The following is a 16,850-nucleotide window of genomic DNA, read 5'->3' as shown; positions in this document are numbered from 1 at the left end:
GGACCCAAGTTCTCAAGGTCTGTGGTTTCTGAAGAGAGTTATTTCTTTAGATGGAGGGCATCACGGGCAAAATTAGTGTAGCCAACCACCGGCTAGCAACAAAAACCGCATTTGCTCCCGACTTTCCGCTTTCTCCCTCTCTCTTACTTACATCCTCACTGGGGACCTCCCCTAGAAAACTGTGTATCCTGAAACAAATAGGCTGGACATCTTGGCGAGGTGTGGTGTCCAGCACAGAAATTTAACTCATTTCTGGTTAAAATCGTTGAAAATGAAATAAATGCTAAAAACACCCTAACAATCACTAGTAGCACAATAATTTAAAACTCTCCGGGGTCAGGAAACCTTCTGAGAGGCTTAAAGTGACAGGTTATTCTCCTAGAAAAATGCAAGTACATACAGAATCTCAAAAACAATTTCAAGGAGGATCACAGATTGAAAATGATAATTTGATAGAGATTTGGGTTCTTCCTCCAAACTCTCTCCTATTCTCTCTTGAGCCTGAATTAATCAGGTTTGCTTTCACTGCATCAAAGCTCCCCTGTCCAGCTCACCAACGTCCACGATGCTGAGAACAACGGTCACGCGAGTCCTATGCTCACGTGATCCTCCCCTCCTTGAAAGCGTATCTTCTTCACTTGGTTTCAAGGACCCAACCTTCTCCTAGGCCTGCTCAGCAGCTGTAATTTCAGTCTGTTGTCTACAGATTCTGCAAGATGAGTTTTGCGTTGATAATGTTTCAGTTGCATAAATCTTGCTTCCTTTTGCGGGAATCAGGTCGGGAGGGTCTATGAGGAAGTTACAACCATATGGCGAGGGAGAAAGTTTCAAACAGCAAGGAAGCTCTTTAACTGACTTCACCGCTGAACTGTAACTTTCTGGCAAAATCACTATGGCTCTGCTTTTGGCACTGCGAGGACATGACAGTTAACAGCATAACTGCAGTGTACAGCTGTCCTTCAGCATCCACGGGGGACTGGTTCCAGGACCCCCACAGACACCAAAATCTGCGATGCTCAAGTCCCTTATAAAACGGCATGGTATTTGCACATAACCTACGCACACCCTCCCTGAAAGATGACTTTCAGTCATCTCTAGATGGCTTATAATACCTAATACAAGGTAAACACTATGTGAATAATTGTAAATACAATGGAAGTGATACGGAAACAGTTGCCAGTGTGACAAATTCGAATTTTGCTTTTTGGAATTTCTCCCCTGCTGCGTAGCCTTGGGCGTGTCATCTAACTTTTTAGTCTCAGTCTTTCAATAATACGAATTTAATATCTACATTGCAAGGTTGTGAAAATTAAGCAGAACATAGTAGAAGCACCTAGAACATAAAAAAAAAAATTCAGCCTGTGGTTGGCTGAATCATGCGGAAACTGGCACAAGGGGATACGGAAGGCAGACTGTGTCACCTTCACGGTTTACTGTTATAAACAGCCAAAGTAAATGCCCATTTCGTGCGTATATAAAGGAGGTCCAGGAGTGATATGCTTTAACCGTCACGGTGATTAAAAACGAGACTTCGGCTGTATCTAGTCCTTCAGTAAAATAGAGCTGGCTACGCTGAGACCAAACTATTACCAGCAGTGAGATGCATCTCTAACCCAATGCTGAACTAAACGCACATGCGCAGATTAATTTACTGACTCAAAGAACTAAGCAAAAGAACAATTTCACTTCCCAATGTTTTTAAGTATAATTATGAAGGTTTCGGGAATGTTTGAGGGAAAAGTGTGCATTTGTGTTCATCAACCATCAGCCTCTCAGGGATGAAGCGCTTCCATTCCAGCTGATGAAAGGAAAGGCTCCTGAAGCTGACTGGCCCCGGGCCGGACGGAGCCAACCTGCTCCGATTCTCCTCCAGGCAGCCTCCCACAGCTTTCAAGGGGCTGCACAAAACATCGCTGAATAGTAGTTAATTTAACTCTTGTGCTGCTTTAACCGGGATTCCAGTTTGCTGGGCAGCATGTACACACACAGGCACACGGACTTCTGTCAGGGCTGACCGCGCCCCGTGCCTCCACGCCCCCTTCATCCCACCACAAGATGGCGTAGTCAAAGCAGGCAGTTCTGTGATGTGGACAACAGGGGAAAATGGTGACTTCCACTCTTGGGGGAAAGACACAATAAAAGTGCCTGTGTGTGTGTGTGTGTGTGTGTGTTGCTTTCTTTTTTTTTTTTTTGGCGATGGGGAGGTAATTAGGTTGGTCAGTTGGTTGGTTGGTTGGTTGATTTAATGGAGGGACTGGGGATTGAGTCCAGGACCTCGTGCATCTACCTTCCCCCAACAAGTGCTTATGCTTATTAATAATCTCTCTACACAACAAAAAACATCCCAACATTGAATAGATTTTAAAGAAGCATCCCATCAGTGAGACACTGACTGTGAGGCCACAGGATAACAAACAAGAACTGGAAGGCAAGGACGGAAGGGCGTGAACCTGGACACAGACTGGACCATGCAAACTCAGACATCCTGTTACTGACCCTCAGGCTTCCACGGCTACCCACTGACATGCGTTCATCTTCATCAGAAGCCTAGTGAGAGAAAGGATGAAAACAACCATGAGGAGACAATGTGACAAACACATAGAAACCACGTCCAGCTCTCAGAGGGCAGCGGCTGAGCCCACGCTCAGCCGTGGGCAGATCAGCCCCTCTGAAAATCTCAGTGGACGTGAACCTAGGTCTTCACCAGATGGGCTTTGCTTGTGCACCTCTGTCTAACAGAGGGCTGCCTCTGGATTATGTGGCTTCAAATTAATTTCATTGAAGTTGTGGAGTTTACTTGGCTGGTAACCTACACATACAGACCTTAATGTTTATTACTCTGCAAATCATTCGTGGGTATTCAGTAGCAAAAAGAAGTTCAAAAACTGTCATGAACACATTAACACTCAGAAATTTTTCAAACTTAGGTCAAAATGCTAAAAGCTGAGTTCACAGTCTTTGTTTAGGTAATGGTATCAGTGTTAGTTAATTTCTTTCATAAGATATATATATATATGGACAGAGAGAGAGAGAGAGAGAATTTATGCATTTCAGCCATGCAAACCCGTGGGTAACGAAGGGGCCCAGTACTAACCGATGTGTTCCTTCTGGATCTACGTGAGTAGCGCTCACTGTCTTCCTACCAAAGCAACAGAGGAAACAGCACAGAAAGGTCAGAGGCAGACACAGGAGAAGCCTTCCACAGTCCCATTGCGTTGTAACACAGTATCTCTGATGTGAATGTCAAACAAATATTTTCTTTGCTTTTGCATAAAGGCTTCAATTGTAACACTGGGGGAAATATTTTCTGCTAAGGGTGGGGACGGAGGACTTCAGCACACAAATTACTAACATATTTCATTTTGGCTTTAAAAACAAGTGGGTGTTGAGTGAGAAATTGAGTGAGGAATTTTTTTTCCCTAATCTATAATCTGATCCATTTAAATCGACCTATTTTTTTCCCCTTACATTCAGAACCTTATTCTCTTCAGGAAGCAGAAGAGAAATCATTTCCTTAAGAGAGCTAATAAGGATGTCAGCCTCTCTACTGTTTTTTGTGCATTCTAAGATGCACACAGTTCTTTGCATTTGGACATCTCTGAAGCTGGGGCACATCTTAACTTTGATTAAAGTTGCTCACAATTTTAATTAGCAACATTTTTTTCCTTTCTCAGTGGTATAAAAAAACAATGACACATCTTTTAACTGTGTCTTAAGATTTGATAAAAATACATCTGCCTGTGCCATATAAGCCTAAAATAATGGTTTACGCTTACCAGAGGTTGAAGTTAATAATTTTTTAAATAGAGGGACTGTGTGCTTTTTCTATTTTCAGCAACTATTCGTCTATGTTTACACAGGTCTCTAAGCTGTTAGGAGGTAATTTATACACCTTTAGATTATTTCATGCATAAGGGACATTTAAGAGGACATTTCCACACTGGCCAGGTTCTCAAATGCTACATGATGTCAACAAGGTGACCAGGACGGGAAGAGGTGGATGAATTCCTAAGAGAAGGAGTGAAGCCGTGTCTCTCGGGACCAGTGGGCAGCTGGCGGAATGCCCCCTCTTCTAGAATCTCCCATTGTGGGGTAACACCTCCTCCGGGAGGCTCATAAGGATGGGCATCATTAGGGTGAGGGATCGACCAGCTTTTAACTGACTCTGGAAGACAGGTAAGCGGTGCCAGGGAATGGTGTGAGAAGGTCACGGCACTTTCTCACCAAACAAGAGTGGTTTCTCAGGCACAGCGGACGAGGAGGGGGGGTACCCAACAGCGAAGGCGGATACGGTCGTGATGAGGGTGACTGGGCAGCTGACCACAACCACGAGTGAAGGAAACAGAGCTGGGTCCCCACTAGAGCTGGCTAGGTGGGACGGTCACCGGAAAGTTCACGCTGGGGGATGCCCACCTAAGGGTCCCGAGTGCAGAGTCCTCTGCAGGGGAGGTCGGGAGGCGGTGGGGGTGGGGACCCCCACAAACGCTGGCCTGGAGACTCCAGGAGCAGCTGCTACTGAACAGACCTGACAAAGTGCCTGGCCGGGGCCGTTTCTAACCAGGCTCCCCGTGGGAGGTAAACCACCAGGCCAGATGCAGCAGTCCCTGGAAGGAAGCCTCCCAGTATTGGATTAGGGGCAGCAGGAACCTAGCATGGAATTAACCCGGGCGAGAATCGCATCACAGACCCTTTAAGCTTCTGAAAGTCATTTTCAAGGCCTACCATCCATTGCTCGATGTCACCCCACTTCGTATCCAGCCCGTAGTATTTCTACAGACAGAAAGGAAAGAAAATTAGGCAAGAAGTGAAACGGGAAGTGTGTTAGACACTGTTCTGACACGCATTTCCAAGTGCTGCCCAAGCCACCCGCGGAGGGGAGCAAGCCAAGGCGAAGCCGGGAATAACGCGGCCGGGCTCTGCGGAGGCAGCCGCCCCCCGGGAGGCCTGGGGCCCCATCCCGCTCCCTCCGGGCAGGACAAGAGGGCCCAGGACAGTGCATTCCTGGGGCGAGGGGCGGCCTCCGTAGAGACCAAGAATTTCAACTGAGCCCAACAGCATCTCAAGCCCCTCTGCAAAGCGATTCATGCCTTCAGAGCCATTCTCCTGCAAGAATAAAACACTGTTTAGGAGAAGCAGAAGCTGACAGCCATGCCCATGTTGCTACAACAGGAATGCGAAAACCAGAGGAAAAGCGGGAGAAGCTGTGCGATGCCCCTAGGTTTCTGGTACGCTTGCTCCAGCTACCTGATAGCGGGGCTAAATTTAGGCCCCGGGAATGCCCGCACTGAGGCTGTCTTCACAGCACGCCACTCAGCAACGCGGCCAAGCAGTCTGCTGCAGAAGAGGTCCTGGCCCAGGGGAGAGACACTGCATTTGGCCTTTTCTTTCGCTAACACCCCCAGGTTTTATCCTCGCTTGTCTAAACCATGATGGCCCAAGTTAAAATTAGAAAAGCAGATTCAGTGGCTACTATTATTCCTAAATACAGCAATCCCGCATTTAGGTGGGAAGCCAGGTGTGGTCTCAAACAACGGGGCTTTGCTCTTGTCCTCACCTCTCCCTCAATTTCCAGTCAGAAAATCAAAAACAACCAGCCAAACCTCCATATCGTAAAACACGGATGAGAGTTCCCTCCTGCAAGTTAAAAGCTCATCACTGGAAGGAGAAGTCTGGATGTGAGAAGGACAAGCCAATTTCTGAAGCTGTTTTACAATTACCAAAGCACGCTGCGGCTGTGTCTGGTTGTTTCCGTTTACTCTGAGGGCTGGCCAGGTTTAACCTACATGGCTTTCCGATGGTCTTGCCCCTTCCTCTTAGAGATGGTGGTAAGAAGAAAATTGGAAGAAGAAAATTAGGAGGGAGAACCTGGCAACTCTTTAACAATTCCACCAGTAAGAGCTCAAACGTCAAGAGGACATAGTCTTTTTCTGTAAGTCCCTTTCCTGAGGCTATAAATCGAGAAAGGGAATAAAAGCAAGCACTGCCCCAGGTCATGTTTTAATATCGGTTTAAGTGAAATGCCACAGCTGACAGCTATCTGGGACCCAATTCACGTTCCCCAAACTCGCGCTGTCAAATTCCAGCAGGGGACGTGTGATGCCGTCAACCCTCCCTGGACCCTACGGCTTAGTCACAAAGACGGAAAGAAAACGTTTTGTTTTTAAAAGGAGGGAGCCTACATAAAATCGCAGAAAGTAAATTCCAAAAGATGTGTCATTAGTTTTTCTATTTCCAAATTTTCCTTTTTTTTTTTTTTTTTTGCCAATTCTATACCTCTATCAAATCCTGCATCGCTCTTTTTTATGATAAAAGTAAGACACAGCGTGGAACGGCTTTCGTCGAGTTCACAGATGGCCGTGTAAACAGCTGCTGGAACTGCAGCTGCAGGTCCTCTCCTTCCGTGGAGGGAGGACGCCCGCGGGAACAGTTAGTGGGGTCAACCAGCAGTCCTGGGGTGAGCGAGGCGGCAACACGGCAAACTGCAGAAAGTGCGCAAGATTTCAAACGGAAGCCGCGATGATTAGCCGGTGAGTCATGCAGAGGGAAGCGAGAGCCGCGCGGGTGCAGAAGGTGCCTGACTTTCAGAAACAGCTTTGATTCAGCAGAAGAGAGACGTGATGCCCAAGAGCCAACGGGCCGGCAGAGAACCTTACTGCCTCCTTTTCCTTTTCCCGGGTCTCAGAGACAAGGAGAGCCTTCCCTTCCGGGCTGCACATCTTTACTATAAACGTGTGTACCCGCCTTTACACGGAGGGCGTCCTGAGCTCCCTCCAGTTTTACCTGGTATACAGATGGCTGTTCTGACAACGTGCTAATGGCCTATCCCCGGGGAGTTAGAAAGAAGAAAACAGTCTTGACTCAGCCCAGACGGGAATGACTCAAAGTGGAACGGACAGATGAGAGTCCCCGGTCTAGGCTTCAGGCAGTGATGTCCTGCTCCGCCGGTTACCGTGACGGCCCCCGGCTTCACCTTTTACCTGGTAAACTCCCACCTAGACCCTTGCTTTGATACACATTTCCAAGGGGACCCTGCAAAAACTAGCCACGTACAAAGAGATCCTGGCACCTGCCTAACTGGTTTCTTGACACTTTGGGGGACAGTAGTTATGCAGAGTGAGGGGGGCAGGAAGGAGAGGCAATTTGGAACTGGAGCTGGTAAAGCAATCTAAAGACAGAGTTTTAAATTTACTGACATAGTGTGTTTTAAGGGCCTGCACGTTCTAATCTATGAAATTAAGTCTCCTTGTTTTGATTTTCTTAGTTTCTCTAAAAGACAAATATAGTTCTTCTTTATCTGTAAATTTGTAAAATAAATTTTAAAAAAACTATTATAGACGTCCTAAGTAACAACAATTCATTCATGGGAAAGACTCACTGTCTACACTTTCTATAAATTCTCCGGGAACCGCTCACACTTTCCTTCATTATTGCTGCATCAGGAGTCAGTGACGGTGTTTTCTCTTTATTTTCTGTGTCTGGCCTGCCCACTGCCCTTACTTCTAAACCTCAGCTACTTCTACAAAACACTGGAACAGAAACAGAGATGCATGTTAGCACTCTGAACACTGGGGACAGAAAAGACAGGTCTGTTCTAAGCTATTGGATTTTATTGTTATATCATCTCTTTTTTTGCTCAGATTTTAAAATCAGTATGTAATAGTCTCTTATGGATGGCAATACGCACTGATATTTTAAATGTCTTCTAAGAAAATTATATGAAAGGATAATCTTCCTGTTTAAATATCTGATTTCAAAAGGTTTTTCCAAATTCTGAAGTGGGATTTTATTTTGTCTTAGAGGATTTTTTAATTTCTTGAGAAACATGGGGATGGGACAAGCAGTTCGTACAGAAGTGTGTGCGGACGGCTGCTTTTCATGGTGACCTGAGCATTCCTGTTCCAAGCAACTGACAGGCAAAGCAAAGAAGCAGTAAGAACTTGCATGTGTTTTCAATCAAAGGCGTTATTTCTGAAAGGTGAGCAGGCCCTTGGCAAGGGAAAAAGTGCATGCACATCAGGAAGCAAGAAGGAAGAGCCTACCTTTTGAACCTGATAGATCTATACAGGACAAAAGAAACGGAGAAAGAAATATAAAATCCAATTACAAAAGTAGAAACATCAGAGAGAAGAGTTCTGTAAATACTCAGATATGTGAATAAAAACTAGTAAAATATTAATTTAAAAAACTCTTGACGTCTCACTGAAGTGCTTCATAATTTCGTAACATTTTACATTCTATACGTTAGGTGTATTGGTGAAACACAGGCATTTCCACGTGCGTCTACAAGAACTGTGCTACCATTCTGATGCAGAAGTTTGTATAATCTGTTATTATTAATGGGAAAAAGACATTCACCTTCAATTTAAAATTTCTTTTCACAGTGATAAAAGTTTAACAAAACAAAAGTACAGAAATTTAATTGGAAAGTCAACTGGTCAAATTCACAAACAGTGAAGAAAACTGCTTTTATGTTCTGATTCATGCAGACAGAAATAAAACCAGGAAAGTTCCAGCCAAGTGGAATGACTACTAGACTATAACTGAAAAAATTTTAAAACGCTTATTCTCATACATGTTAGTTTGCTCTAGAGATTTCTCCTAATTTTGTAGTAAATCCCTGGGGAAGATGTACCTCCTTCATCCATTCATCCCCTCAATTCATCCATTCACTCCACAAAATTTTTACTGAATCAAGCATTGTTCAAGGCGTTGCCACAACGGTAAGACCTGAGACTTGGTGCTTCCAGTCTTATTTGGGTATGCATGGATGGATATATCCAACACTGGGACTATATTAAATGTTGTACCTCCAACAACGTTTATCAGGTCAGTAGCAACAAAAGAGATGCATCCTGATTAATCATCGTATCACCTGGTCATCGTACTGCCATTTTTTCCCCATCAGTGTAGGTTCTCACACAAAGTGAAAGGTTCACTTGCATTTCCCGAGTATCTACATATGCTCCTTAATGAGTCTATTAGAAAGGACTCATCCTTATAAACCCCTCAAAGCACAGCTAACGCTGTTGGTTCTCGCCACCTGCAGGTGAGAAAAGCCATCCTGGAGAGTGTGGGGGCTGCTAGGGAGGCGGGGGCTGCCTGGGCGGTCTGAGGTCTGCAGCCAGCCCGCGGCCCCCTTGTCCTCGGGGTGGGCACGTGGCTCACCTCCCCGCTGTGTGCGCTCTCCATGCTGGCATTGGAGGGTCCCAGGCACTGGTGTGGCTTCAACCACAACCCATCTCTGAAACCTGCCGATGGCGTCACTAGCTTCCTGCTCTCCTGAGCCCCCAGGGACAGTCACTGCTCTCCAGGCATTCACAGGCTCTGTCCGCCTGCAGGGCTGATCTCCTTGTCAAGGAAACCCTTGATCCTGCTTGGAAGCACCTGTGCAGAGGTGGGGTGGCTCGCCACCAGATGGAAACAGGGATGGTGTTTCTCAATTTTTACACCAAAATATAAACCCTACTACTTAAACACTGGTCTTCCAAAGCATATTCATTTCCACTTATTCAACAACTTAAAATGCCAGTGCCCCAGGCTATCAGATTGTATAACCTCAAATTGTGGTGCTAGGTCTAAGAATAGCCAGGCCCAGCGATGTGATATGCAATGATATGCAAAGGGGAGGCTGAGGAGTGCTGCCTGCACACCGTCCTCGGTCCTCAAAGCACAGCCCAAACCTGCAGGCTGGCCTCCCTCCTCCCTCCAGAGGCGCACACACACGGGTGCACACGTGCTCCCTCCCCCAGCCCTGGGCACGGGTCACGTCAAGAAACAGCCAGATGGGGGAGGGTCTAGTTCAGGGGTAGAGCGCATGTTAGCGGGCACGAGGTCCTGGGTTCAATCCCCAGTACAAGGAAGGAAGGAAGGAAGGAAGGAAGGAAGGAAGAAACAAAAAGAAAAGAAAAGAAACAAAAAGAAAAGAGAAAGAAAGAAAGATAAAGAAAGGAAGGAAGGAAGGAAGGAAGGAAGAAACAAAAAGAAAAGAAAAGAAACAAAAAGAAAAGAGAAAGAAAGAAAGATAAAGAAAGGAAGGAAGGAAAGAAGGAAGGAAGGAAAGAAAGAAAAAGAAAGCTCTTTCCCTCTGTTACAGAGTCCCCCACAACGTAAAATCTCATGAGTGCATATGTAAGAAAGAAACAGATGAACAGCTGCTGACTCCCTGTTCTCTGTCACCCTCTGGCTGACACAATGGCTCGTTCTGTGTTTATATATAACGTGCCTGGAATCAGCAGCAGGGGAAAAACTGGTTTTTCCAGGTCTGCCTGCACTTGTAGAGTGCCGGGGCTCCATGCACGCTCCGGTCCAGCCGAGCGCCCACGCTCTCAGCCGCCTCTAATCCCGGGGTAACACGCGGAATCGGCCCCTTGGGTTGACTGTTGACTACATACATGATTTGGGGGCAGAAGGTGTACCAGGAAGACCACAAGCTTTGCAGTTTTTCAGTTCTAGATTTGAATCCTGGCTTGGCCCCTTTCTCAGCTTCTGGGAAAACTGTCTAATCTGTCTGAAGTCTGTTTTTCTTACCGGTCGATAAACTCGGACAGATCCCCCTCACGGACTGTGCCGGTACCCAGGCTCACGCTGCCACGTGCCAGGGGCTCCAGTGTGTCCCAGCCGACCCCCACGGCCCCACCCCAGTCCTCTTGGACTATTAATAAAATAAACACCTATTTTATTATAAACCTTTCAAATCCCTTTTCTGAGGAAGCAGACATAAACTTTAGATGGCCATGCTCTCCTGTCCCAAAGATGCTAAATTTACGATAGCGAGTCTGTCCTCAGTGTGAATCGTTGCTGCGGGGCGAACAAATCAGTACAGCCCGCAGGCCAGGGCCCGGGCCTCCCTCTCCATCCTCCAGCCCTTCCGAGATCTGGCTCTCATCCCCCAGGACGCCTTCCTGCCTGGCCCGGCTCTCCAACTGGCAGCTTCTTCCTTCAGCGTCCACGCTCGCTGTGCCGAGCGGAGTTCGCGTCTCTGTTTCCTCCCTGACACGTGCAGGGCTCCCACCCGCGGTGTCATCCCCCACCCATGGTTCACAGCACGGGGCTGGGCCATCACGACTGTGGTCTGCTCCTGAGGGAGGGCTGAGTTCCGCCCAGAAGGAGCCTTCCCTGTCTCCCTGCCTGTCGTGGGCTCACAGCAGGGAGGACGAGGCGTTCTAAGGAACTTGAATTGTGATGAAACATTTTCATCCCCATGAACCACCTCAGTGTCATACTGGTAGAATAAAGAACTCCAGGATTCTCACGCCACCTACCAACCAAACGACACTTGGTTTGTTTGACCAAGGGAGGCAAACTGTGGCGTTTTTTTAATCTGGGTTCCCAGGGTTTAATCAGATTTTCTCTGCAAAGGCCAAGGTCCCTAACAGGCACCAGACACCCGAGGGCAGGCCGCGCAGCACAGGGGCTGGGCTTGAATCTCAGCTCCTGCGGGGCTGCGTCATTTCAGTCCTCGGGGCTCCGCTGCCCTGTGAGTGTGGCGGGGCTCCCAGGGTCTGGCCGTGCGGCGGGGGCTGGTGGGGGAGGACCTTCCACACAGTCACGTCCCTGCTGACATCTGACGCCCATTTAACAATCCCAAAATTAACTGGCCAGGACTTAGTTTCCCATCCTTGGGTAGCAAATGTGTTTTTGCTGCTCAAAATATTGCAACAAAAATGCACGAGTTCAGCAACAGGTTACTGTCATGCTGCAGAATTAAAATGGAACAGAAGGGGACTTCCTTCGACTCAAAGGGAGAAAGGCCCATGAAATAGATGGTTTCTTACTTAGCTTAGCTCCTCTCAACTTTTATTTTCTAAATTAAGAAATTCTGCCAAAGAACACTGTGAGTAGTACTCTGGTTATGTTATCAACTATATATTTAATTCAATTCTGCCCATAATTAAAGACAGAATATATTATAATTTGGAAGACAGATATATACACACATACCATATAATTCATTTGCACCGTGGTTTTGTAGAAATTTTACCTTTGTATTTTTGGTGAGAGTAAGGTTCTCTTATTCGTGAGACGAATGATAAATGATTACTAACACCACCCTGAAAACCAAAGGCAGGGCCCCTGACAGGTTCACTGCCATCTCCTCCCAAGACCAGCTCCAACAGCAGAGCGGAGGAGACAGCCACAGGCCAGCAGAAACACTCCCCAGCAGGGGAGGAGGGCGCAGAGTGGGAACTCAGTCAACTGTGGCAAAAATCTCGATGAGTAACAAAATGCTCTGGAAAACTCTTCCTATAGCGCTTTTCAGGCCTTGATATAAAAAAGGCTGGGGGCTGCAGAAGCAGGCGAGCGCGGATGAGCTGCTGTGAGGGCGGGGCTGCCGGCGCCGGGGGCTGGAGGACGCAGCACCCCCCCACCCCAAGCACTGTGACCAAGCAGCTGCCATAACCCCAGGCTTCCATGGCCGCTTGGCTTCCAGAGTGGGGAGGGGCTGGCTGCGTCCTGCTCACACAGGGGCGGGGAGCTACTGAACGTACAGGAATCAGGGTGATTCCAAAACCCCAGGTGACAGCGGCTCAGACAGTGGGTGGCCAAAGGTCTACAAAACAACCGGATCCATCCCCTTCCTCCGCCTCGCAGTCCAAGCACCTCTCCCCAGAGACTTTCCTGAAAACGTCTCTTAGCATGTCCTGTACTAATCACCCCTGGTCAGGTTCAAGTTCAGACCCCAGAGTTTGTTTATGGACGGGTATGAACCCTTAGCTGAGGTGACAGGGGAGGGGAGGTGCTGCAGGTGCCTTAGGAGCTTTCAGCCCAAATGTAAAGTCCAAACAGTTAACATGGAAATTCAGGAATCTCTACCTCCAGTTTTAAAATGATGAATCTGATTCCAGGGGGGTAGTGGGGAGGGAATAAGAAAATGCCGAATCCATGCTTGAGTAAATTAAGAGGAAAAAAAGGCACAAAAAAATTAAAATACCATACTAGTTCTAGAGGCAAAATATCATTAAAAACTAGAAGTTACAACCATCTGTGTATTTCCAGCAATGAGGGAGGACGTGCTGGTTGATCTACTTTCAAATGTTTGTTCAGCCTTCGTTCACGTGTAAACGCAGGACCAGTGATACTACATTCGGTGGAGGTGTGGCTACCGCCCCCCTGCTCGGGCCACTGCCCAACATCACTGCTGCCGTCCAGTGTGGCCTTTCTCCCAGGGACTGCGTCCCCTCCGTCCCCATCACTCCCTCCCGTCACTGGGACCGACGTATGACTCTCCTGATTGATGTCCTGGGCTTGAGTTTCTAGTAATCCTCAACCCATTCTCTGAGGCACATGGAAGCGTGTTCATCCTCAGGCTCAAACCTGCCCATGCCCCTCCCCTGCGCACATATTTCCACGCAGGGTGACAAACTGGGCAGGTCGGGGATGACCGCGAACCCCTCACCCCTTTGGAGCATGTGACCTTGGGAATACAGCAGAATCTGCAATGGCTTTAAGAGAACAGAGAAACACAGATTTTTATCTGAACCCTCACACATTGGAGAATGCTGGCTCAACTTTGAAAATCTGGCTCTGTGAACCAGGCCAGACTCTGTAGGAAAAGTAGCCCCAGGGAAGGCAGGTGGCTCTCTCTCTCTCCAACACAGACCGTTCACATCTTCTGACCAAGAAGAGCCCTCCAGAGGGCCTGGCGTGCTGCTCCCAGACCCTGCGAGGGCCAGGCCACAGGAGGAGGTGGGGCCCACAGGCAGAGACTTACTTGCCACCGGGGCTTCAAGGTCACAGGAAAGCCCGTCTCTCTCCCTGCGAGTGAAAGAGCCCTCGCGCTGCCCACGTGGCTTCGGGCTAGAGCTCAGGACGGTGAAAAGGAGCAGCAAACAGCATGAACAGTGCTGAGCGAGCACAGCGCTCTCCGCCCTCCCGGGGACAGCTTCTTCCCTGGCTGTTCCATCCAGTGTTTGCTCTGCTCTCTGTGCCACAAACGAGCTTCAGGCCTCATGAAACCCATTAAAAAGTATAAAAAACAGAGGGGAAGTACTTCTTAAATAAGACTGGTTAGTTTAAAAAGATAATAATCTTCGGGAGTTCGAGTCTGCAGAGACGTACTATAAATAAGATAAACAACAAGTTTCTACTGTAGAGCACAGGGAACTATATTCAATATCTTGTAGCAACTTATGACGAAAAAAATATGAAAACGAATGTATGTGTGTGCATGGATGACTGAAACTTTATGCTGCACACCAGAAATTGACACAACATTGTAAACTGACTACTTCAATTTAAAAAATGCAAAAAAAAAAAAAAAAAGGGATAATCTGTTCTTCCTTCACATTTTAATTCAGAGGATGGGGATTCTGGGTCAACAGTCAGAACCAGCCCCTCTTGGCTCCTTCGGCCAGAAGACTGGGCTGGGAAGACGTGAGCAGCAAGTGGCTCTGTGCGGAGGCTCGTCCCAGGACCTGACGGGTCGAGTGTCCAGGACGGCACGTCTGGCATCTGAGCGATGGCGCACCCTGGCTCAATGCTGAACCAAAGTTGCAGGTACAACTGCCTCTGGAGCAACGTCTGACAGACAGGTGCCCCTGTGCTTGGATGCTCTGCCTACAGGAAACACCCCTGAGAGAAGAACCCCCGGGGAGCCCAGCGTTACCTCCTTCTGCTGCCGCTCCAGCTCCTTCATCCTGATCTCTCGAGCCTCAGCCCTCGCCGCGCGCTTTGCCGCCAGTCTGGCCTCCGCCTGCAACAGACCCGGAGAGGGTTTATCAGAAGACAGACCAGCGGATCCTTTCCAGGACACGGTTAGCAATGATGCTCTCGTTCGGAGGGTAATACGTATACAGTCACGCACCACATGCATCAGAGTTAAAAGGGCTGTCAGAGTGACGTCGTGGTTACAGTAACAATGATCACGACCTTTTATGGAGCCCTTACTAAATGCCAAGTGGGCACTATTCTGAGTGCGTCAGACATACTCTGCCACAGACACCTCATAACAGCCCTATTGGGGAGACACTGTTCCCATACCCAGTCTGTAGATGAGGGAACTAGGGCACAGAGAGGGTAACTCACCCAAGGTCACACAGCCCAGAAGTGGCAGGGCTGGGCAGTCTGCCTTCCTCTGGAGCCAAGACAGATGCCCAGAGTACAGCATTACAGCTGGACAAGACCACGGGTCACCGGGTCCGCCCCTCCCTTCACAGAGTGGGCAGCAGAGGCCTGGAGGGGCTACCAGACCCACCCAAGGTCACAGGGCTGGGGCTCGGACCCTGCCGTCCAGAACTCCTGTCCAGCCTCCCCTCACTGCAGCCCACTGCCCTCGGCTTCCCCGGCGGCTCCCGCAGTGCTGGGAAGCCCCGCTTTCCTCAAGATGTCTAAGACGGGGGTGGAGCGGTGCCAGGGGGGTGCTAGGTGTTAGAAATGTCACACTGGAACAAAACCTGCCCCCCCACCCCGAACTACCTGTCAGCTTGCAGCTGATGTGCCACATTCTACTTGAGAGCATTTAAAGTGCTCGACCCGGACCCACGCACGCTGTGGGGCCCGGCACTTGAGCCCCGATTCCCGTTCTGCCAACCTCGTGCTCCTTCGCTATCGCAGGTGACACAGCAGCCCCAGGACGTAAATGGTGCAAGTGGACCAGGCTGCAGGTCTCCGGTGCCAGACAAATCCCTCCTCCTTCCCACTTCATTGTATTTTTTTTGGAGTCAGAGGTAATTAGGTTTTCACTTATTTATATTTATTTAACGGAGGTGCTGGGGATTGAACCCAGGACCTCGTGCATGCTAAGCACATGCTCTACCCCTGAGCTACACCCACCTCTCCACTTAATTGTTTATGGGAATATACTTGTAATTCTTCCAACCGTCCTGACAGCTTTCAGACATCTCACTATTCTCTAGATAATCTCAAAACGGAGCCACCGGAGATGGCCAGCGTGCGTCTGCCGTGGTAGGTGGGGCCCGCGAGCAGTGAGGTGGCCCGAGCGTCTCACTGTGCAGTTTCTCCCCACGGGCTGGGCACCCTGCACCGCAGGCTCACATGGGGACAGCGGGTCCTGATGTCAAGGACATCCCTCTCCACAACCCCATAATCACATTGTATAGAATTACAGATTCATCTTCTTTCTAAATTCTAGTCTAAGTGGAAAAATGACCATCACTGATCTGACGGAGATGGGCTGGCTCATGTCCTTATAAGGAGTTCATTCTGTAAACTGCTTTGTTCACGTGGTTCCTCTATCAACCCAAGCCCGGGTCCTTCCAATTAAGGGTGTCAAAAACCACAACTGTATCAGGACTTTGATACTTCATTGCCATTCTTGATTTTCTAAACCATGTTACATTGTGATGGGCCACTGGCTTAGGACCTAAAAAAGGTCCAGCCAGACCCGAGGGAGAGGAGGGGAAGGCTGGACAGACTGACATCTGGCCACATGGACTTCCTCCAGCCCCGTCCATGGGCCAGCAAGAGGCCTCTGTTCACAGTGAGTGTAGCTGCCTCCCCGCCCTTCCTGGGGCTGGTGTGGGCTCCGAGCCTCTTGGCTCAGGGTCTAAGCCAGTGTAGACCAGGCAGCCACAGCCCAACAGCTTGGGGGGGGGGTGGCTGGGGAGAGAGAAGGGAGGGCGTGGAGGAAGAGTAAGGGGGCAGAGGAGTGAGAATGTAAGTAGGGAAGGGGCTGCCGGAGGAGGACGGGAGAGAGGAGTGTGGCAGGCAGACTTCCAGGGTGGTTCCCGAGACTCCCGTCACTGACGCACATGCTCCACATGCTCCTCTTCCCAAGTGTGGGCAGAACTGTGAGTGTGACAGACGTCACTCCTAAGACTGGGTTACATTCTATTGCCAAGAGAAAGGCACTCCAAATGAAGGTCTCTCATCAGCTGACTTTGAGTTAATAA

At 48.7% G+C, this 16,850-nt stretch overlaps 1 protein-coding gene across 50 annotated transcripts in view; it reads right to left on the bottom strand.

Moving 5' to 3' along the window:
• The window catches only part of LRRFIP1 (LRR binding FLII interacting protein 1), a 142,989-nt gene that overhangs the window by 50,657 nt on the left and 75,482 nt on the right, over positions 1-16,850 (bottom strand). For 26 of the 50 annotated variants that reach the window (XM_074364601.1, XM_074364600.1, XM_074364564.1 and 23 more), the window contains exons 2-6: positions 14,606-14,692; positions 8,040-8,057; positions 4,723-4,770; positions 3,095-3,139; positions 2,497-2,547 (exon numbers count right to left, since the gene is read on the bottom strand). In XM_074364601.1, the coding sequence (XP_074220702.1) occupies positions 2,497-2,547; positions 3,095-3,139; positions 4,723-4,770; positions 8,040-8,057; positions 14,606-14,692 (249 nt within the window). The remainder of the gene's footprint in view (positions 1-2,496; positions 2,548-3,094; positions 3,140-4,722; positions 4,771-8,039; positions 8,058-14,605; positions 14,693-16,850) is intronic. The other 24 variants (XM_074364590.1, XM_074364595.1, XM_074364598.1 and 21 more) reach the window with 3 other exon arrangements.

Source organism: Camelus bactrianus, chromosome 5, assembly GCF_048773025.1.
Source record: "Camelus bactrianus isolate YW-2024 breed Bactrian camel chromosome 5, ASM4877302v1, whole genome shotgun sequence".
Lineage (NCBI taxonomy): Eukaryota > Metazoa > Chordata > Mammalia > Artiodactyla > Camelidae > Camelus > Camelus bactrianus.
Note: the sequence above shows the minus strand (reverse complement) of the source record. Positions and strands in the feature narration are given on the sequence as shown.